Source organism: Sus scrofa, chromosome 3 (assembly GCF_054392235.1).
Source record: "Sus scrofa isolate SSC_HxYL_T2T_F1_AM1 chromosome 3, Sscrofa_HxYL_maternal_Yorkshire_Landrace_v2.0, whole genome shotgun sequence".
Lineage (NCBI taxonomy): Eukaryota > Metazoa > Chordata > Mammalia > Artiodactyla > Suidae > Sus > Sus scrofa.
The window spans coordinates 83,985,689-84,008,027 of NC_139385.1; the positions used below are offsets into that span (position 1 = coordinate 83,985,689).

General features: G+C 47.2%; 1 protein-coding gene across 5 annotated transcripts in view; it reads left to right on the top strand.

Moving 5' to 3' along the window:
- ADD2 (adducin 2) overlaps positions 1-22,339 on the top strand; it is a 110,763-nt gene that overhangs the window by 82,749 nt on the left and 5,675 nt on the right. For 4 of the 5 annotated variants that reach the window (XM_021087396.2, XM_021087397.2, XM_085018973.1 and 1 more), the window contains exons 9-15: positions 2,461-2,559; positions 7,964-8,140; positions 14,147-14,404; positions 15,813-15,932; positions 17,145-17,234; positions 19,106-19,253; positions 20,675-20,800. In XM_021087396.2, the coding sequence (XP_020943055.1) occupies positions 2,461-2,559; positions 7,964-8,140; positions 14,147-14,404; positions 15,813-15,932; positions 17,145-17,234; positions 19,106-19,253; positions 20,675-20,800 (1,018 nt within the window). Of the gene's footprint in view, positions 1-2,460; positions 2,560-7,963; positions 8,790-9,809; positions 11,838-14,146; positions 14,405-15,812; positions 15,933-17,144; positions 17,235-19,105; positions 19,254-20,674; positions 20,801-22,339 lie in introns of those variants that run through there. The other variant, XR_014841724.1, reaches the window with a different exon arrangement.

Below are 22,339 nucleotides of genomic sequence, written 5' to 3' on the forward strand. Positions count from 1 at the left end.
CTGACATCACAAAAGGGACAAATGTTCACTGGCAACAAACAACAATAACCCCAAAAAGTGAAATAAAAATCTTTCATTCTACCCTGAGATGCTGGTGCACGCCCTATGTCAGTTCATATAGATTTACAAAACTAGGATTATAAAATACATTCTCCTCTTCCCCCTTAGCAATGTTTGTATGTTAGAAAATACTTTCTGCAGCACTATTTTAAATTATACCTCATTGTACGAGTGGCTATGCCACCATTTACCTGGACAGTCCTCTAGAGTTGGACATTGAAAAGCTCCCACCCACATATTTTCTCTTGAGAAAAAAACTCTGTGATGAAAATTCCTTCAGCTGAGTCTTTGTGTTTTCCTTAGGATAAATTCCTAAGTATGCACATTTTATTTTTATTTTTTGTCTTTTTAGGGCCGTGCCCACGGCATATGGAAGTTCCCAGGCTAGGGGTCAAATCAAGCTACAGCTGCCAGCCTACGCCACAGCCACAGCAACGCAGGATCCAAGCCATGTCTGCGACCTACACCACAGCTCAAGGCAATGCTGGATCCTTAACCCACTGAGTGAGGCCAGGGATCGAACCTGCATCCTCATGGATACTAGTCAGAGTTGTTTCCGCTGAGCCACAACAGGAACTCCAGGATGCATATTTTAAAACTTTTAATTCATGTTATCAAATTCTACCCCCCCATGACCAGTATATGAAAATGCTGTTTCCATGCAGTCTCTCCAAACTTGAGTGTTAACCTTTTTTTTTTTTTTTTTTGGCTAACTTGATAAACGAAATCTCATTATTATGGTTTGATTTAAGCTGAAGATCTATTTTGTAACAGCACATAATTAGGGCCGGTCAGTTTAGTGTGGGAAGTTTCAGAGCCAAGCCTGGGTTGATGGACATCTGCCCCCTTCCTTGAAAGGCACCCCTCCTCAGTCACCTACCATCTGAGAGGCCCTGTCTTCTCACCTCTGACGCAGAGCAGAAATCCCTGCCACCGCCTCCAGCCATTCTCTAAAGCCTCCTTAGCTGTGCCAGGAGGGGACACCTGTGAAATGCTACAAACATTTACAAGATGGGGTGTTGGTTACCTGCAACATCTTTTGTGGGCCAGAGTCACGGTCTTTTTCCATTTCTCTGGATCCTGAGAGGAAACAACTCCAGCTGTTTTCAGCAGGAGAGGATGCGATGCTTAGGCCACCAGACCTCAGCCCAGGCGCTATGAGGACAGATATGATATGTGGGTCTGTGTCCCAGCTCCCAGGTGGGTATCACCCAGGTGTATCGTTCAGAGTCCTTGAGGATAAAACCAACCAAGAAGAGGTTCTGATAGGGAGGGTGCCCCTGGACCTCAGGATAAACGCATTGCTGTTTGTCCCCCCTTTTCGATCTGCCTGCCCCTGCTGAGTCAGAACCACCACACCAGCAGGAAGCCTGGGTTCTGGTTCCAACTCTGCCCCTAGTCAGTTGGGAGACTGTCCGTTTCTTTAAGCTATTTCCTTATTAGGAAAACTAGGGAGTGATTCAAAGGTCACTCTGACCTCTTTCATGGAACTGTTGGATCTCAGAGTTGCCAGGGCGCCTCCCGGAGATTGTGGGGAGGAAACTTGAGGATCACAGAGGTGACCGGACTCGCTGGTTTCTGAAGGGCTACCTCGAGAGCCCCCGTCCCCTCCTGCCCCTCCCACCATGGCTTTGACTCCTAAGTCCACTAACTCACAGCGGGCAAGAGATAGCTTTTGAGCTTGCACCCTCGTGTTAGACAGCGAATAATTTCATTCACTTTAACACAAACATTAGGTTTTTTTGACTTCTAAGCTCTTTGGGGCATTGGAAAACCCAGGCTTGCCCAAAGAAATCCACCAAGCTCTTTAGTCTGTTTTAAAATGCATCTTCAATTTCTTAAGATGGATGCTTTAAACATTCTTTAGATGTTAAAACTCATGGGGTGGGGAGCATTGGGCGTTTGGATAGGGAGAATGAGTACGGAATGGGGTGGGGATCCCATAGGATTCCCCATCCCGTAGGATAGGATTTGGAAACTGAGCTGAATAAAATGAACATTCTCTTCCTCTTCACTAAGGTTTAGAAGACTTAAACTTTTGTCGTTGTTGGAGTTCCCGTCGTTGGCGCAGTGGTTAACGAATCCGACTAGGAAGCATGAGGTCGAGGTTTCGATTCCTGGCCTTGCTCAGTGGGTTAAGGGTCCGGTGTTGCCGTGAGCTGTGATGTAGGTCGCAGACGCGGCTCGGATCCCGCTTTGCTGTGGCTCTGGCGTAGGCTGGTGGCTACAGCTCCGATTTGACCCCTAGCCTGGGAACCTCCATATGCCGCGGGAGCAGCCCAAGAAATGGCAAAAAGACCAAAAAAAAAAAAAAAAGTTTTGTCGTTGTTTTTAACATGTATTCAAACACTTTGATTTCCGACGTATTAAAGTTTTAATTGGCTGTTTGCTCCTCTCCAGATCCTGGTGCTAAGAAACCATGGAGTGGTTGCTCTGGGTGACACCGTGGAGGAGGCGTTTTATAAGGTCTTCCACCTGCAGGCTGCGTGTGAGATCCAGGTGAGCAAGTTCCTCTGGGGTGTGGGCCAAGGAGGGGCTCAAGTGGGGGCTTGTGGGCAAAGGTCGGGGTTCAGGGAGAACTTTGAGCTTAGCCCTCTAAAAGCCTCACGTTCTTTCTCTGCCTTGACATCAGCTTATTCTTCTCAAGTTTCATACTTAGAATCAGTTCTGTAGCTTTAAAAACTTGTATCACCGTTGTTTCACGGGGCACACCCAATGTTTGGGGATCAGTGCTCAGGACGGGGAGCTGTCTGGGCTCATCAGTAGGAAGGGGGAGGAACCGAACTTACCATGCTCCTGTGTTAACTGGGTGTTTCCGTTACATCTAGCTGTGCCCCATAGACACCCCACAGATAGGTCTTTTCTTTGTTTGAAGGAGGGTAGTTTGCATAGATCATGAACATGGTCAAGTCCAGAAAGAGATGTGGAGAGTAAGCCAAGGTAGAGGATTGAGAGGCAGGACTGATACGAGGGAAGCCCCAAGGTGATGTCCAGGGAGCCCATTAGAATTCTCCTAACCAGTAAAGGATGAGATGGAGGGAGGGTGGGGCGTGTCAGCGGTCGTGGACCCCTAGACAAGTTGGTGGAGAAGCAATGGGAAAATATACATCCCGTGTTTTCATCAGATAACAAGGTGGTGTTGGATAAGCCAAGCACATGCTCCTTTCAGTGCGGCAAGCCGTCGGGGGGAGGAGGGGGCCTTGCAGCCTGACTGGGCGCCATCCTTCCCAGCCCCAGGCTGTGTGCCCTTGGGTCGGGGCCTTGTCCTCCACAAGCCTCCACATCCTCCACTGCAGACACGGGTTTATAGAGCCCTTGTGAGGATGGCCTTTCAGACTCAGAGAGGTGTTGCTGATGGTATTTTTAGGACTCAGTTGACAGAAGGGGAGGCCGGATGAGTCAGCTCTCTGCAGGGCCCTCTTGGTGTCCCGCCTGCCCTCTCCTGGCTGGTCTGGGCAGAGCAGCGCCCCAAGGAAGCCGGTCTGCCCTCCTCTTGGGCCTTATGGGGGAAGAATGGGATCACGGCATCACTGGTGGAGGCTATACACGCGGTGCTTTTCTCAGTGGTTTATAAGGAATATGTTGAGAGTTCGGGGATGAAGAGGTGTTAGAGGGAGTGATGTGAGATACTCCCCCTACCCCTCCTCCCCCATCCGATGATCCTGGCCCTGAACTCTGACCCCTGACTGCTGTTAGAACCTGGCAGAACCTCTGATATGCCCGCTTTCCCTTCTCCACATCTGAACTCTGAGGAGCTCCCCATTGTTATCCTGAAGAAGAGGCTTCCATGAGAACACAGCTCATGAAAAAGGCTTATCCCTTTGCAAAGATAGCCCAGCCCTAAAAATGAATGGACACAGGTGCCCAAGTGTCTCCCTCAACACACCCAGTGAAATATACCTCCCATCAGCTCCAGATCCCCAGAAATGGCCACTGCAATTTAACCAAAGGGAGGATGGGCATCTAGCAGCTGGGGACATGAAAGGGCAGAGCTGCCAGCCAGAGGCCCAGCTGCTCCTCTTGGCCCTGCCTGCTGTCACTGTCTTTTCAGTCAGGACTGGTTTGATGTGACCTTTTAAAAGTGCATCGGGTGATGAGGGCAGGTAACCCCCAGAAAAGCTCCAGTGGCTTTGTTCACTTGGTGGAGCCGCAAGGCTTCCAGAGGGAGAAAAGGAGCTGAAAGGTGTGGAAGAAAAACAGGAGCGATTCGATCGAGGATGTGGGTGGATTAAGCCCTGGAGAAGCCCAGGTACCAGCAGCCTGCAGATGCTGTTGGGATTGCAGCTCCTGGAAGGGTCGTTTCTGGTCGAATGTCCAGCACTGAAGTTCTGTAACCATCGTAGGACTAGTTTTCTGCCTCAGTGTCCTTGGCAAATGAGCAAATGTGTCTGTGGTCATTTCAGTAGTTCAAGGCTAAGAGCTTGTTCCATTCTCCTGGGGACCATATTCTCTTTGCTCCCCATCAGTTTGGGGTTCCAGGAAACTGGGTCATCCTCAGCCGAGAGAGGCAGCTCTCTGCTCTGTTATAGGCAGATGGGAAGAAGCTCAGGCAATTTCCCAGCTGCTGCCCATCGCCATGGAAACAGACAGGGGAAGAGGGAGGTGGAAGGAGACAGCTCTTACAAGGATATGGGCAGTTCTCGCCTCCTCCATGAATGACCAGGCCCCAGCAATAGCCATTGCTTCTCAGCCTTTCATGGAAAAACCTTGGAATTTGTTTATCATAAAGATTTGTACCCACCAGGTGCTATTCTAAGTGCTTTACAAGTATTACCTTAAATAATCCTCATGAGGTAGATGCTACTATGTTCATTTTACAGCTGAGAAAACTGAGGCACAGAGAGGGTAAATAGCTGCTCAAAGTCACACAGCTAGTAAGTGGCAGAGCCAGGATCCAAACCCAGGCAGTCTGATACCCGAGTCCATATTCTTAACACCACATTGCACTGCTTCTCAGAGCCGCAAGGTTGGTGGGAAAGGTCAGAAGGGAGGCTGGAATCTCTCCCTCAGAGAGCTGGCACCTCGAGTCAGGGTGTCAGGGACCTAGGCTGAAGCCCTGTGTCTTGGTCAGTCCGGGATGAACTAGGTAAATGATCAATCAGCTGGGATTCACTACTTATGAGAGCTCTGTTATAGGCAGATGGGAGCATGTTCCTACACTCTCAGCCTCAATGCTGGGGGGGAAGAACTTTCAGTAGTTCAAGGCTAAGAGGGCAGAACTGGGACCCTCTGCTGAATGGGCCTAATAAAAAGTAACTTTCAACTCAATGTAGTCTGTATCAATTCACTGTAACCCTTCTACATTTGGAGGAAGCAGTACACTAGGCTGCCTTCCCACGCCCCTGGAGCCGACCACCTTCTAGGAATATTAGACACAGACTTTTACTTTTGGTAGGAGGATGGAATAAATGGCCTCTAAGGTCTCTATGTTTGCAGAGTGTAGAATCACCTTTTTCAGATAAAAATGGAGGCCTCCATTGGACACATGTCTTGGATGAAGAGGGCACGGAAAATGTTTGTCCTCGTTTGTCCCTTTTCACAGAGTGATGGGAGTCACCTTGGAAAGGCTGCCTGGCTGACCTCCAGGAAGTCTCATAGGGGCCAGGTGTTAACACTGGTGAATTAAACACACTCTGGAGTGTGTTCAGGATCCTTGTGGGTTCATAGGCCTGTGTTTGTCAGCAAGCTAAATTGGATTCTTTCGTTTTCAGTAAAACAATAACTGGCACAAAAACTGGAACACTGAAAGTTTATATAACCAGAGCAGTTCCTCTGTAATACGCAGGGCTACATGGATATCAAATATTAAATCAAAATGCTAGTGCCTTCTTAAAAAATTAAAGTGTAGTTGATTTATAATGCTGTGCCAGTTTCTGCTATACAGCAAAGTGACTCAGTCATAGATATATATACACATATGTGTATATACACACATTATTTTAAAATTTTTTTATTTCTTAAAAAAATATTTTCTATCAAGGTCTACCCCAGGAGATTGGATTGAGTTCCCTGTGCTATACAGTAGGACTTTGTTGTTTATCCATTTTAAATGGAATAGTTTTCACCTACTAACCCCAAACTCAGTCCATCCCATTTCTTCCCTCTCCCCCTTAGCAACCACAAGTCTGTTTTCCATGTCTGTGAGTCTGTTTCTCTTTTGCAGATAGGTTCATTTGTGCCATATTTTAGATTCCACATGTAAGTGATATCATATGATATTTGTCTTTCTTTTTCTGACTTACTTCACTTAATATGAGAATCTCTAGTTGCATCTGTGTTGCTGTAAATGGCATTATTTCATTATTTTTTATGGCTAAGTAGTATTCCATTATACATATACCACATCTTAATTCATTCATCTGTTGATGGACATTTAGTTATTTCCATGTCTTGGCTAATATGAGTAGGGCTGCTATGAACATAAGGGTGCATGTACCTTTTTGAATTATAGTTTTGTCTAGATATATCCCAGAAGTGGGATTGCTGGGTCATATGCTAATTTTATTTTGAGTTTTCTGAGGAACCTCTGTGGTAGTACCAATTTACATTCCCACCAACAGTGTAGGAGGGTTCCCGCACCCTCTCCAGCATTTGTTATTTGTAAACATGTTAATGGTAGCCATTCTGACCTGCGTGAAGTGGCGCCTCACTGTAATTATGATGTGCATTTCTCTAATAATTAGTGATGTGGAGAGAATGCTGGTGTCTTGATGTGAAGCACAAAACACTGACTCTACAATACTTGGAAATCACCATCTCTCTCCATATCTGGGCCTACCCAGAAGCCAAATCATAACCAGTTTATATCTGAGTGGTGGGCACAGGGAGTAAATTGAATATACTTTCAGATGAGCGTAAATTAAAAAATGAGATGAGTTGGATGAAGAGTTTTTAGGATCATTCTAAAATCGTCTGCTTTATTCATACACCTCCTGCCCTAAAACTCAAAGTCCATTGCCTGTAACCACCTGTGTTGTCCCCTTCCCATGGAGCCTTGACAGCGGGGCAGATGCTCCAAGTCTGTTTCTGAAAGCGTCCTAACCCTATGTAGTGCATGGCTACGATGTCAGCATTTAATCCGTCTCTTTTTTCTGGTCTTCCGTGACTGGCTAACCCATCACAGAGGATCGGCTTCCTTTAGACTGACTCATTCAGCCCAATGGGCAACACTCATGTTTTACTGCCCTAGAAGCCAGTTTATTTCTTTCAAGCCAGTTTCTTTCTTTCTTTCTTTTTATTTATTTATTTATTTTTTTATTTTATTTTCCCACTGTACAGCAAGGGGATCACGTTATCCTTACATGTATACATTACATTTACATTTTTTCCCCACCCTTTGTTCTGTTGCAACATGAGTATCTAGACAAAATTCTCAATTTCTTTCTTTTTTTTAAAGGAGAGATATTTCAATCACATAGAAAAGTGCAGAGAATAATATAATACACCTCCACTACCCACCAGATTTAACAGAGATCAACGGCCTTTTTCTCTTGAAGAAGTAAAATATCACAGACAAGAATTAAAGTCCCCTTTTCTTGTCTTCCCTCCTTTCCCAGAATAATCATGTTCTGAGATTGGCCTGTGTTCCAGGTGACTTTTCAGTCCTCCGTATTGTTTTATTTTTAAGGTTTAACACCTGCTATGTCCTCCTGAGAGCTAACATTAGGAAAGAAACCACAAATACCTCTTTCCCTGGAAGTGGGCATGTGCCCTACAAGTTTGGAGTGGCTCTCCTCTGGAAGGAAGAAGCCAAATCCAGCTCTGTTTTCCAGACATTTCTGTTTCCAATCTTCCCAGACCCCCACTCTCTGTTACACCCAGGAGCGCAGGTGCATGCACAGGCGTGTCTGTGTACACTGGCACACGTGTGTGTGAGCTGAGGGCTCTCTGTTCTTTGCCACAGGTGTCTGCTCTGTCCAGCGCGGGGGGCGTGGAGAACCTCATCCTTCTGGAGCAGGAGAAGCACCGGCCGCATGAGGTGGGCTCCGTGCAGTGGGCAGGGAGCACCTTTGGGCCCATGCAGAAGAGCCGGCTGGGTGAGCACGAGTTTGAGGCCCTCATGAGGATGCTGGACAACCTGGTGAGTCTCGTGCCCCTCTCCTTTCAGGACAGTCCTTAGTGGCTTAGCCTCCCCCAAACCAGCAGGAGGCATTAGGTGGGCATGAGAACTGCCAGCATCACAGATAAGTTGTTAAAGCCCCTCGATTGGCAACTTGACTTGGAAGTTGTGGTCAGTCGAATAATAATAGTTGGGTTTTCTCAAACGATGGCCTTCACCACCCCTTTCTAAGGGCTGTGGATGTCACTGTACCTGCAGGGTGCTCTCTGGAGAATAGGTAGAAAGGAATTGGTTGGCATAAGAGGTGGTCACCCAGTAAAAATCAGGACCACAGAGCCTCTCACATTGAGGCTTGGTTTGCTCCTCCTTTGTTTTTAGTCCTGCCTTTCTAATCTCATGATTTTAATGCAGAAAACACCTAATCCACTAATTTCCTTATTCCTGGTGAGCAGCATTATAGCAATATCTTATTCATCCTAATAAATGAATCAATCAGGTAAGGAGTCACCCGGTATGTGTCTAAGAGTGGGCTTTAAAGAATACAAAAGGAGAGTGTTCATTGTGGCTCAATGGGTTACAAACCTGACTAGTATCCGTGAAGACTCAGATTCGATTCCTGGCCTTGCTCAGTGGGTTAAGGATCTGGCATCGCCCGTGAGCTGTGGTGTAGGTCGTAGACACAGCTCAGATCCCACATTGCTGTGGCTGTGGTGTAGGCCAGCAGCTGCGGCTCCAATTTGATCCCTAGCCTGGGAACCTCCATATGCTACCAGTGTGGTCCTAAAAAGCAGGGGCAGGGAGAACAATACAAAAGAATGATAAGATAGCCTTCCTTCTGGAGCTAACTGTTTTCGTTGATGATATGCAACATAAATGGGAGACAATTCAAGAATAAGAGGAAAGCATATACAATGAGGAGCTAATGCAGGAAGAGGCTATGACCTCTTAGATTGTGCAGAAAAGGAAGCCGAAAGCTAGCTTTGTAACATTTCTGTATCATTTCTCCCTGCCCCCTCACTGCTATTACCTTGGCCCCTTTCTTTATTGTGTTCAGGTCATTGCAATAATGAATCCTTTTTCTCTTGCCTCCAGTTCCTCTAAATCAGCTCCACTTTATTACCAGGCTGACCACAAAGGTCACTTTATCCTGGTGAAAGGTACAATTCACAAGGAAAATAAACTCCTGTTAACATTTGTGGGTTTAGTAATCTGTGCCTAAAGAAAGCAGCAGTACCAAATGGTTTTGTGCAGAAAGTCTTTCAGACCTTGAAGAAAGACTATTTTTATGCTATTTAAACTGTTGCAGAGAAGAGTCAAGAAGGAAACCAGACCATAACCATTATACCGCATTCAGACTCATCTCACTTTGAGTTGATGAAAAATGCCGCATAAGAACCAGCAAATAGTACCCAGCAGAACATTAGGATAATAATACACAATAACCAAGTGAGGGCTCGTTCCTAGTATTCAAGGGTGGTTTAATATGATAAACCTTTTAAACGTATTTCATGATATCCATGAGCCAAAGGATAAAAACCTTCTGATCACTTAAGATCAAAAGGTATTTGGGGGAGTTCCCGTCGTGGCGCAGTGGTTAACGAATCCGACTAGGATCCATGAGGTTGCGGGTTCGGTCCCTGCCCTTGCTCAGTGGGTTAACGATCCGGCGTTGCCGTGAGCTGTGGTGTAGGTTGCAGACGCGGCTCGGATCCCGCGTTGCTGTGGCTCTGGCGTAGGCCGGTGGCTACAGCTCCGATTAGACCCCTAGCCTGGGAACCTCCATATGCCGCGGGAGCGGCCCAAGAAATAGCAACAACAACAACAACAACAAAAGAAAGACAAAAGACAAAAAAAAAAAAAAAAAAAAAAAAAAAGGTATTTGGTAAAATTTTAATATTTATTTATAAACATAATACGTGTTAAGCAGGACAGGAGGCCACACATTTAACTTGATGAAAAATTTTTTTTTCTCAAAACAAGCACTGGTATCTTTGTGAAACACTAGGAAAATTTCCATTAAATTTTGAAACAAAACAATAATCCTGTTCTCAACATTATTATTTAATATTATTCTAGAATAATATTGGCACTCAATCCAAGGCAGTGAGACATAAAAATGAGAGTCAGAGGGAGGTCCCATTGTGGCTCAGCGGAAACAAATCCGACTAGTATCCATGAGGATGTGGGTTCAATCCCTGCCCTCGCTCAGCGGGTTAAGGATCCAGCGTTGCTCTGGCTGTGGTGTAGGCTGGCAGCTATAGCTCTGATTCGACCCCTAGCCTGGGAACTTCTGTATGCTGCAGGTGTGGCCTCAAAAAAATTTTTTTTTAATTTAATAAAGAGGCATTAAAGAATACTGCAAAAGAAACAAAATTACTCTTCTTTATAGTTAGTATGGTTACATGACTCTAAAGTTCAAAAGAGTCTACTGAAAAAAATTAGAAATAATGAGTGCATTTTAAGGTGGGCAATTATGAAAGTGCATACAAAAACTAGGAGCTTTTTGGTATCTTAACATATAGTATAATAATGTATTTGAAAACATAATAATGAGAGAAAATAATCCTCTTTGAAAATGCAGCAATATCATAAAACTTTAAGAAGAAACCAGTTAAAGAAAACTGTAAAACTTTACCAGTAGACATCAGAAAAAACCTGAAGTCATAATTTATTCTTGGTTAAAAACCTCAATAGGGTAAAGAGGTTACTTTTCCAAATGAATCCATAAACTTCAATGTAATTTCCTCCAAGGGGAGGGAGGGTATAAGGCTTAGCAGAATGTTCTGTCAAGTGAAACTCAGACTGGCTCAGAAATCCTATAAAAAGGAGAGTGATTACCACCACATGGCAAAGCATGATAAGGCTTTAGTAACTAAATGAAAGAGCACTAGTCCAGAACACATGGGCAAATTGATGCTACAGCTTAGGGGATCCAGAAATAGCTCCCAAATACATGAGATGTTAACACAGAATAAACAGCCATCTTATAAATCTGTGGGGAGAAGATAAACTATAAGCCATTTGAGAAATAAAACTAAAGTGAATTGCTGCCTTATTCCTTTCAACAAGATAAAACCTTGAATTATCAAAAGTTTAAACATGAAAATTAAGTGCATATTTAAAAACATACATTAATATTTTTGATGCCCTTGTGTTGGGAAAGACCTTCTCAAGCATGGCAGGAAAGTCTGAAATTATGCTGACAAATGTTGACAGATATGATTACATTAAAATTCATAATTGGCATTTAAATAAACTACTCCACCCAGCCTAAACAAAGCTAAAAGACAAAAATATTTGCAGCATCTCTGATGGTCAAAGGAGTCATATCCTTAGTGTAAAAAGAGATGCTATAAATCATTATGGAAAAGCTAAACATCACAATAGAAAAATTAACTGAGGAGTTCCCGTCGTGGCGCAGTGGTTAGCGAATCCGACTAGGAACCATGAGGTTGCGGGTTCGGTCCCTGCCCTTGCTCAGTGGGTTAACGATCCGGCGTTGCCGTGAGCTGTGGTGTAGGTTGCAGATGCGGCTCAGATCCCGCGTTGCTGTGGCTCTGGCGTAGGCCGGTGGCTACAGCTCCGATTCAACCCCTAGCCTGGGAACCTCCATGTGCCGCGGGAACGGCCCAAGAAATAACAACAACAACAAAAAAGACAAAAGACAAAAAAAAAATAAAAAGAAAAGAAAAATGAACTGAAAACCCAGTTTACAAAATTAGAAATTCAAGTAGCCATTAAATGTAATTAAAAATATCCATTCTTACTGCTAATCTAAAAAAATACAAAACAAAACTAGAGGATTTTGCTTTTAACCCATCTGATTGCCAAGGATTTTTTTTTAAAACCTCTACAAATTCAGGGTGGGAAAAGGAGACCAGAACTGGAAACTCAAGCAAAAATGGCAAAAGTGTAAATTGAATCAGTGTTTGGGGAAGATAAATACATGAAAACTTATACTGTATACCCTTTGACCCAGTAATTTCCATTACTCTGCATTTAGGTCAAGGAATCATTTAATTGCTTAAAGAAAAATATGTTAAAGATACTCATTTCAGTGTGGCTTATGACATTTTGAAAATAACAAAGTGCCACCGATAATTGTCAGACAAATTATGACATGTCCATTCATGGGCACTTTATGCTGTTGTTTAAAGGTTGCTGTGTATTTGTAGGTTCAGTAACGTGAAAAAAAAATCTGTAAGACACGTGGATGAGCTAGAATAGCAGCTTATAAAGCTGATTATGTAGCATTATTTACAACAGCCAAGGTACAGAAGCAACCGAAGTGTCCATCAATGGAGGAATGGAAAAAGAAAATGTGGTATTTATATATGGTAGAATACTATTCAGCCATAAAAAAGAAGGAAGTCTTACCATTTGCAACAAGTTGGATATGCAACTTGAGGGCATTATGCTAAGTGAGATTAAGTCAGACAAGAAAGGCAATGTATGATATCACTGATATGTGGAATCTAAAAAAATCAAAAACCAAAAAGACCCAACAAACCTAAACTCAGAGATACAAAAAACAGATTGGTGGCTGTCAGGTGGGGGTGAAGGGGAGAGAAATGAGTGAAAGGGCCAAAAGGGCCAAAAACACACTTCCAGATATAAAATAAATAATCCTAGGGATGTAATGTACAGCATGGTAACTATAGTTATTAACACTATATTGTAGATTTAAAAGTCGCTCAGAGAGTAGATCTTAAAAGTTCTCATCACTGAAAATAAATTTGTAGCTATGTAAGATGATGGATGTTAACTACACTCATGGTGATCATTTTGCAATACATACAAATATTGAATCATTATGTTGTATACCTGAAACTAATGTAATGTTACATGTCAGTTATACCTCTTTCTTTTTTTTTTTTTTTTTTTTTTTTGGCTTTCTAGGGCCACACTCGCAGCATATGGACGTTCCCAGACTAGGGGTCTAATCAGAGCTACAGCTGCCAGCCTACGCCACAGCTACCGCCACACGGAATCCCAACCCGTGTCTGCGACCTACACCACAGCTCATGGCAACGCCAGATCCTTAACCTACTGAGACCAGGAATTGAATCCACATCCTCATGGATCCTAGTCAGATTCATTAACTGCTGAGCCATGAAGGGAATTCCCTATAAGCCAATTTTTTAAAAAGCTGCTTATGTGATACAGTCGTATTTATAAACTGTTTTATATATTCTACATATATATTACACATTAATTACATAGTCTATATATTTACATACATATGTATATGTACACTGTAAAGATTTTAGTGGTTGTCTGTGGGGATGCAGTTTTGCATAAAGCCCACTTTTTCCTTATGTTTTTTTCATTTTGCTTAATTTTTCTACCTGGCTCTGTACTTTCTTTATAATCCACTTGCTTTTTAAATGCCACTTTAATTTTTTATAAGATGACAGACCACGCTGAGAATTGCTCTAGCAGCTCTAATCAAGATTCCTGAATGTATATTCTCACTGAATAACAGTCCACCTTTGAGAGACATGGTCTTGCTTGGGGATGGGACATCCTTGAGTCAGATTCAGGGTTCCAACAGTGAAATAGTCAAGAAGCTTCAGAGCCAAAGAAGGGAGGCTGCCTGTTGGAGTCAGCTGGGCAGCTTTTTACCATCCTGTAGCCCAGATCGTACCACTGTCCAATGAAATGGGCAGCTCTGAGGTGGGCCCCGGGCCGCTGCATTTTTAAGGTGTGATTCTGATGTGTGACCAGGGCTGAGAACTGCAGGACCAGAGGAAAAGCTGGAGCTCTGCCTGGTCCATGGGGTTCTGGGGGCTTTCTCATCCCTGATCAGAGGGCTGGTTGGGGTTGGGGAGGGGCAGGGCAGGGGGACCAAGACAGGAAACAATTCTGAAATACCCCAGAGGTGCTGCAGGGCCTGGATGGTGTTTTGGAGACTTTGGGTTAAACTGAGTCCCGAAGCTGGAAGGGGGTAAAGTGGGTGGATGGGTGAGCAGGCACGTGACCGACCATGCTCCCCACCTTAAGTGGTTCTATTTCTGTCCTTTTCAGGGTTACAGAACAGGCTACCCCTACCGCTACCCCTTAGTGCAAGAGAAAACCAAACACAAGAGTGAGGTGGAGATTCCAGCCACAGTCACAGCCTTCGTGTTCGAGGAGGACGGCGCCCCGGTGCCCGCCCTGCGGCAACACGCACAGAAGCAGCAGAAGGAGAAGACCCGCTGGCTCAACACGCCCAACACCTACCTGCGGGTCAACGTGGCCGACGAGGTCCAGAGGAGCATGGGCAGCCCCCGGCCCAAGACCACGGTGAGGAAGGCAGAGGGGGCAGCGCTGCGGAGATGAGGGTGGCTGAAGAGTGGAGCCAGGCATGAGCAGCTTTAAAAGGGGAACAGGGAGTTCCCGTTGTGGCGCAGCACAAACGAACCCGACTAGTATCCGTGAGGATGCAGGTTTGGTCCCTGGCCTTGCTTAGTGGGCGAAGGATCCGGCATTGCTGTGAGCTGTGGTGTAGGTTGCAAATGTGTCTTAGATCCTGCATTGCTGTGGCTGGTGGTGTAGGCTGGCAGCTGCAGCTTCCATTCGACCCCCTAGTCTGAGTGCAAACTTCTATGTACCTCGGGTGCGGCCCTAAAAAGAAAAAAGAAAAAAAGAAAAGGGGAACAGGACAGACCTCCCCTGGGCCCCCGTTGGGACGATTTCCCCTTTGGGCTTCCCGCTGGGCATCTGGGAGCAGTTGCTTGTGCCCACAGAGCAGATCACCTGTTCCTTGCACCCTCTATGCTGAGTTTTCGGGTGCAGAGGGAGGCTGGACCGGGCCACTCCTAGCAGCACGAAAGCATTTTGCTCCCACATTCGGGAAGGGGCTTCTGGGAAGTTCAAAGCATGTCCAGCTGATGCAGACCCAGGAGGTGGGTGAAATATGTGTTTCTATGACACTGTCCTTTCCCTTTGGAACCCTCTTCCCTAGAGAGGTGCTTGCTTTATTTTTTTATTTTTATTGTTTGTCTTTTGTCTTTTTAGGGCTGCATCCACGGCATATGGAGGTTCCCAGGCTAGGGGTCTAATCGGAGCTGTAGCCGCTGGCCTCTGCACAGCCACAACAATGCCAGATCTGAGCCGCATCTGAGACCTACACCATAGCTCACAGCAATGCTGGATCTTTAACCCACTGAGCAAGGCCAGAGATCGAACCAGCAACCTCATGGTTCCTAGTCGGATTCACTTCTGCTGCGCCACCACGGGAACTCCGAGAGGAGCTTGCTTTAGACCTTAGTCTAAGAGACTTGCCAAGAGACTGAGTTTTAACGAATTTTATGCTCTTTTCCTCTCTCTCCCTCATACATACACCCTGACACTTAATTTTATTTTCACTAACAAAGTAGCTGGCAGCCAGCTAGATTAGCTCTTCCACAAGATCATCTAATACTCAAAGGCAGTGGCTGCCTGTCTGTCAAAGCTGGTCACCAGAGCTCTGTTCCTCCTCTTAAGTGGACTTTATGGCCATTGCTCTGGGGCCTTTGTCTGCTGGTCATTTGCTGCCCATCTCTGCTCTGGGAGACAGACATTGAAGAGGCCCAAGAGGAGGGAGCGTGTCTGTCCAGGCTTACTGGCCTTCCATGCAGGCCGGTCAGCCCGAATCTCATGGGGTGGACCCCTGGGTTGGACGGTGGGCTCTATGCCCTCGCCTTACCCACCCTGCCTTGTGTGTGTTCAGTGGATGAAGGCTGACGAGGTGGAGAAATCCAGCAGTGGCATGCCCATACGGATCGAAAACCCAAACCAATTTGTGCCTCTCTATACCGACCCCCAAGAAGTGCTGGACATGCGCAACAAGGTAAGACAGGAGCTAATTGTTTCCCAACTCGTTTCTCTCAGGCGTCTGGGGAGGGGATTCCAGAGGATGCTGCTGACTTCCCAACATCCCAGATGCCTCTCACAGGAAAGAAACTACCATTTATTGGCCATGTTCCAGGGACGGTGCTAAGTGCTGTGCTTACACAGTCCTGTATAACCCTCTTTTTTACTTATTTATTTTTTTTATTAAAGTATGGTTGAGTTATCATGTGCCAATTTCTGCTATACAGCAAAGTGACCCAACTGTATATATACACACATTCCTTTTCTTCTATTATCTTCCATCACATCTATCCCAAGAGATTGGATATAGTTCCCTGGCCTATGCAGCAGGACCTCATTGCTTATCCATTCTAGATGGAAGAGTTTGCATCTCTTAACCCCAAACTCCCCGTCCCTCCCTCTTGACAACCACACGTCTGTTCTCTGTGTCTGCGAGTCTGTTTCTGTTTTGTAGATAGGTTCATTTGTGTCATATTTTAGATTCTACATAAAGTGATGTCTTACGATATTTGTCTTTCTCTTTCTGACTTACTTCACTTAGTATGAGAATCTCTGGTTGTATCTGTATAACCCTCTTACTAGAGAGGTGCTCGCTTTAGACATTAGATGTGTCTCCGAGACCTGCCCCCAAATTGATTTTTTACACATTTTCTGCTATTTCCTTTTGGCTCATTTTCAAGATTCCAAAATCCTTTATTTCTTCACCTTTGCTTTACAGTTCACTCATTTGTATTTCTGTTACTTTAAAACCTAAAGTAACAGACCCCCTGCAATAGGTCAGATATGCCCACGGAATGGTGTTTTGATGTGGCGTCCTTTGAAATGCAGATTCGTGGGTCACCCCATCCCTCCTCCCCATGCGACTGAGAGTCAATCCATGTAGGGTGGCCCCAGGAATCTGTAGCTTAAATTCCTCAGGGGGGCTTCACAGGGATATTAAACATTGAGCTTCTCCCTCTAGACTCCACTCTGCCGTGTCTCACTCTTCACCTCTGACAGTTTCCTCAGAGTTAATGAGGCTCTGGTGTTTTACAGAAATGACTCATTCTCTCTGGATCAGCCGTGGAGACTGTCTCAGACTGACGTGCTGTGTTAGAATCAGAGGCTCCCCCACCACTGGGCGACCCTCCCTAACGCCACCCCCACCCCCTGGACAGCCAACTCACCCTTGCCACCCCTTTCCACACAGATTCGAGAACAAAACCGGCAGGATGTAAAGTCGGCAGGGCCTCAGTCCCAGCTCCTGGCCAGTGTCATCGCTGAGAAGAGCCGAAGCCCGGTACAGCAGATGCCGCCCCCGTCTGGAGGGGAAGCGTGTGCGCCTTCTGGGTCTGCTGTGCCCAGGGCTAGGCAGCAGGACCCCTGAGCCCTCCTGCCCACCTTCCTCTGGGATCTGGGGCGCTGGTGCTTTTGCTGCAAAATGGATGCTGTGAGGACTGTGGGGACAGAGTTGAATCGCCCCCTGTGGGCAGCGGTCAGGAAAGAGCAGCCCAACCTAGGAGTGATGCAACTTCCAAGCTTCCCGCTGCCCCCGACTCCTGCCCCTGGAACTCCCCTCAATCAGTGTCCCACCAAGTGGGCCCACAGGAGTGCAGCTGCAGCTCCAGGCTGCCTGGCCTCTTTGCGGGAGCTGGCATCATTGGGTCACAGCTCTGGGAAGATGCCCACATGCTCGCAGAGGGGAGGCTTGCATATTAGGACTGATGCTCCTACAGGATGGGAAGGGGCAGGTAGCAGCCCGCAAGGACGCACATAGAGTTAGGAAATACAAAGTTGTTTTCATGCTTGAGATAGAACGGTGTCTGTCTGGTGCTTAGCTAAAGGGGTGAAGATCAGGATTCCGGCTTGTTTTAGGATTCTGGCTCATGCTGGGAGTCACCGCTGCTCATTGCGAGGGAGCAATGGCGGGTCTGGGAACCCCTCCTCTCTGCAGAGCAAAGTGAGGTGATGTCAGGATTTCAGGTCAGGTTGGCAGCCCACGAGGGAATCCCCTGGCGGGGGGAAAGGGCCACCCCACCCCACCCCACCTCAGCCAAGAGGAGGAATATCACATGTACTCCAGGGTCCAGGATAGAAATGCCCCGTGATGGTGGGAGGAGGTGAGAGTTGGATACAACACGGCAAAACACTGCCGTTTATACCAAGCGCTCTCCTTGGAGTCCCTCTCCTTGGGCTCCTGGTCTTGGACTCTCTTTTGAACCCCATGATTCCTGGAAGTTATCTCAGGGCTGCCCCTCTTCTGGAAGGAGCCCATAGGCTCAGAAGGTCCCATGGGCCAGAGACAGATGGCCTGGGGTACGTGGCATGGGCCAGCTGCCCAGGCTCACTTCCCCCAGGGTTCTCTATCTTTGGCTCCTCCTCGGCTTCAGAGTGCTGCATTCCCAAAGGCCAAGATGAGAATGCTGAGTTAGGAGAAAGGATTCTGGCATCTGAACTTTAGTCCCTATCCTGAGCTAGAGGGGTCAGAGAATTCCCAAAGCTGACACAAGGCCCAGCTCGTGGGCTCCCCAGAGCCAGGGGCTCCCCAGAGGTGGAAAAACACAGTGGTTCTTGCCAGTGTTCCCACAAGAACTTGCAGAACAGGCTTGGTGAAATCCCAGATTTAGGACCGTGGTCCCCTTGTATTTTATGACTGTGTGCAAAACAGGGCTAACCGTTTGGACTGAGAACTCCAAAGCCTCTGTGTGTTTTGCATATGACTTACTGCAGTGTGCTGTGGCTTGTGCTCCTGGTGGGGGATCGGGGGGCACCGGGTGGGGAGCATGAAGCTGGCTGAGCCAAGGCTTTGCTTGCTGGGTTGCGGCTGACCGACTGTGCGCCCCTGGCTGTATTTGCATAGTAACGGCTTGCAAGCACCCACAGGAGAGACTGCAATAAAGGTGTGTCTGCCTTCTGCTTGGGAGCATCCTCTGATTTTATTTCCGGGGCAGAGGGGGGATGCAGTTGCCAGGAATCTCAGTCTGGGGGTGAGGTAGCCTTGGGAAGGTGTGACCAACCCCTACCCTGAGGCCCTGAGCTGTTTCCAAGGAGCTGCATGCCACGCTGTCCCTAGCAAGACCGCTGGCAGCCGCATGAGTCTGAAAGGAAGCTTGGGCCAGGGCCCCCAACAGCAGTGTTCAGAGGGCGACATACTCTGTGGTTAATTTTCAGTCTACAGAGAGCCAGCTGATGTCGCAGGGCCAGGCGGATACCAAAGATGAGTCTGAGGAGACAGTGCCCAACCCCTTCAGCCAACTCACGGACCAGGAGCTGGAGGAGTACAAGAAAGAGGTGGAGAGGAAGAAGCTAGAACTCGATGGTACATAACCCCAGGTCGCCCTGGGGCTCAGGACCTCTGGGTGGCAGGAGGGGAGAACTGGGGGCCCTTACCACCCCACCAGCAGCCCGTCCCCCATTCCTGCCTGCCCACCTGCCAGGGCCCCCAGGGCTCAATCTAACCTTGGCTTGCTTTCATTTCCAATCTTCCTTTGCTTCGTTCTCTCTGTCTCTTCTCTGTCATGCCCTCAATTTGACCTTCCTGCCCCATCGCCAAATAATATTCTTATAATCATAATCCCATTAATCACCGTAATGCCCCTCGTGGCTGACACAGTGCTGCCATGACCCCACTGACCCTTGGGAATAAGGAGTTAATCCGTGTGGAGCGCTTAGAATAGTGTCTGTAAATGTGGCATAGGCGGTAAACACCAGGCAGATGTCAGCGATCATCATATGGTCACTACACTAGTGATGATGATGATGATGATGATTTTGGCTGCACTTGCTGCCCTTGGACGTTCCTGGGCCAGGGATTGAACCTGCCAAGGCCAGATCCTTAACCAGATCGGCCACCAGGGAACTCGCTAGTAATCATTATCATTCATGATCTATCAGATTTCATATAAACTTCTTAGCCTGGCAGTCAGAACTCTCCACCAGCTGAGTCCTTTATTTCGGAATCTCCGTCAAGCCCATCTCTCCATTGCTGACTTCTGAATAGTGGTGCTTCTCATAGCTTGTATGCCCTTGTTCGTTTATGCCTTGGCCCCTGCCTGGCAGAGTGTCTTTTCTTGGCTAGCCTGATTCAATATTACCTGCACTTCGGGCTCCATGGCAACCCCCTACCTCCTCCAGCCCGGAAGCCCTTTCTGGCCCTCGCCTTGAGCTGTCCCTTCTCCTTGCTTCAAGTGCCCTGGGGGGCTGAGACACAGAATCCAGCTCTTGGTTTTGCCCATCAGGCAAGGCTTCCATTCCCTTAGGAATTCCCTCAGGAACTCACCCCTTTCCACTCCACTTAGACTCAGCCACCTTCCTAGGCACCAAGCAGGCACTAGAACAACCCCTGCCAGTCTGCTTGGCGTCCTCAGGTGCCAATCGAAAAAGTAGGTAGGAAAATCTGGTGTTTTCTGTCACCAGGGAGTGTTTGGACTGAACATGCAAATAAACTAAAGAATAAAGGAGCTCCATGCAAACAAATTGTGGGCAGCAGATCTCCTGCCATCTTGCCGCCCCCATCAGGGCTAACAAGAGTCCATCTAAGGATGTACTTTGATGGAAGAAGAACTTGACTCTGACTCCTCCCATTTGCCTCCCCCAGGATATAGCAGAATTGTTTTTTGTTTGTTTGTTTGTTTTTTCAAGTTAGGGGACACAACTAACGCCAGCCTGGCGAGCACTCCCCGTCCCTGCCCATCCTCCTCCGCCTGACCTCTGTCCTGAGGCGGTTTTCTGTATTTCCAGGAGAGAAAGAACCAGCCGTAGAGGAGCCTGGCTCACCTGGAAAGTCCGCACCTGCTTCCCCAGCTCAGAGTCCAGCCAAGTCAGAGACGAAGAGCCCCGTGGGCTCTCCCTCCAAGTCTGTGGACGGTGAGTCTGAGTCAAGCTGAGCAGCTAGTGGGGCGGCTGGGGTGGGGGCAAGACACATCCATAGGCCGGGAAAGGGCCCTGCCTTTCAACAGGTGTTGCCCTCCTATCGGAAACTCTCTCCCCTCTGCTACTTCTAGGGAACCTGAAGTAGGGGTGACCAATTTTAAGCTTGTTCCAATCACAGTTGTGATAAGGTGATTTAAGCCCGCTCTAAGCCATGCTGAATAGCCTCCTCTTCTCTAAGTCAGACCAGGTGGGCTGACAAGCCTTTCTAGATGCACCAGCCCGGTGCTCAGACTTTAAGGTGCACCGGGATCACCTAGGGATCTTGTTAAAACTGTTAAAATGAAGATGCACTAGGTCCGGAGTGGGACCTGAGATGCTTCATTGCCAGCCAGCCCCCAGCTGAGACTGGTAATGTCATTCTCAACCTTGACTGCACACGGAAGTCACTGGGCAGCTCTGCTGTTCCTGACACTGGCCTGGGTCCCACCCCAGTGGTTCTGGGTTCTGCGGGCTGGGAGTGGGGGTGGGGGAGTGCAGCCCGGAGTCGTCAGAGCTCTCTGGGTGAAAACAATGCGTAGCCCAGGTTGAAAACCACTTCATTAGATCCTAGTTTAGAGACGTGAGTTCTAGGGCCAACACAACTGCTGACTAGTAATAACTCAGCTGCTGATTTTAGAAAATCAGATCAGCTCCATGCCTCAGTTTCCTCATCTATCAAATGGGGCTACTGATATTTCCCCTTTTCAAGGTTCTTATACATTTAAGGGGAATTGTAGATGAGAACATACTCAGAAAGAGTAAAAAGCGTGATTTAAATATAAGATCTAATTATGCTTATGATTAATAACATACATGGGGGATAATGATATTATAGTCCGTACCTCGTAGACCATGAAATCAGTGTTTTTACTGAGCTCCTAGAATCACTCTGGGGCATGAACACCCGTCCCAAGGTCCCTGGGCCCTCATCAGGGAGGGCTGGAGAGTACCAGCTGGGTGGCCTGTGGGACCGTCCCCTTCCTGGGTAGAATGGCCACATGTGGATGCTGCTCGAATCCCCCAACCCTTGAGCTGCCCCTGTCAGTGAATTGCTGCCTTGAGCCCAGGCCCAGCGTGGCCAGAGGAGGCTGTGCCATGACTGTGTTCATCAGTTCTCACTGTGGTCTTGTCAGCCTGTCTCCACAATGTCTTCCTTTCTCTCCCCATTGTGCCTTCATCAGAGGAGTTCCCTCTGATTCTGAGTACTTGTCTCTGTATGCAGTACAGGGAGGCTGTTTACTAGCACCCCGACACTGGCAATGGCAGCGGTGAGGGAAGACTGTTTCCACGGAAATACATTTCTCTCCAATGTTTTCTTGCAAGCCACAACCCTGCCTTCAGGAGGTTTCCTGACTATACACGTCATGACCAGGAGTTCCCGCTGTGGCTCAGTGGGTTAAGAACCCAGCATAGTATCCAGGAGGATGCGGGTTCCATCCCTGGCCTCACTCAATGGGTTAAGGATCCGGTGTTGCTCTGAGCTGTAGTGTAGGT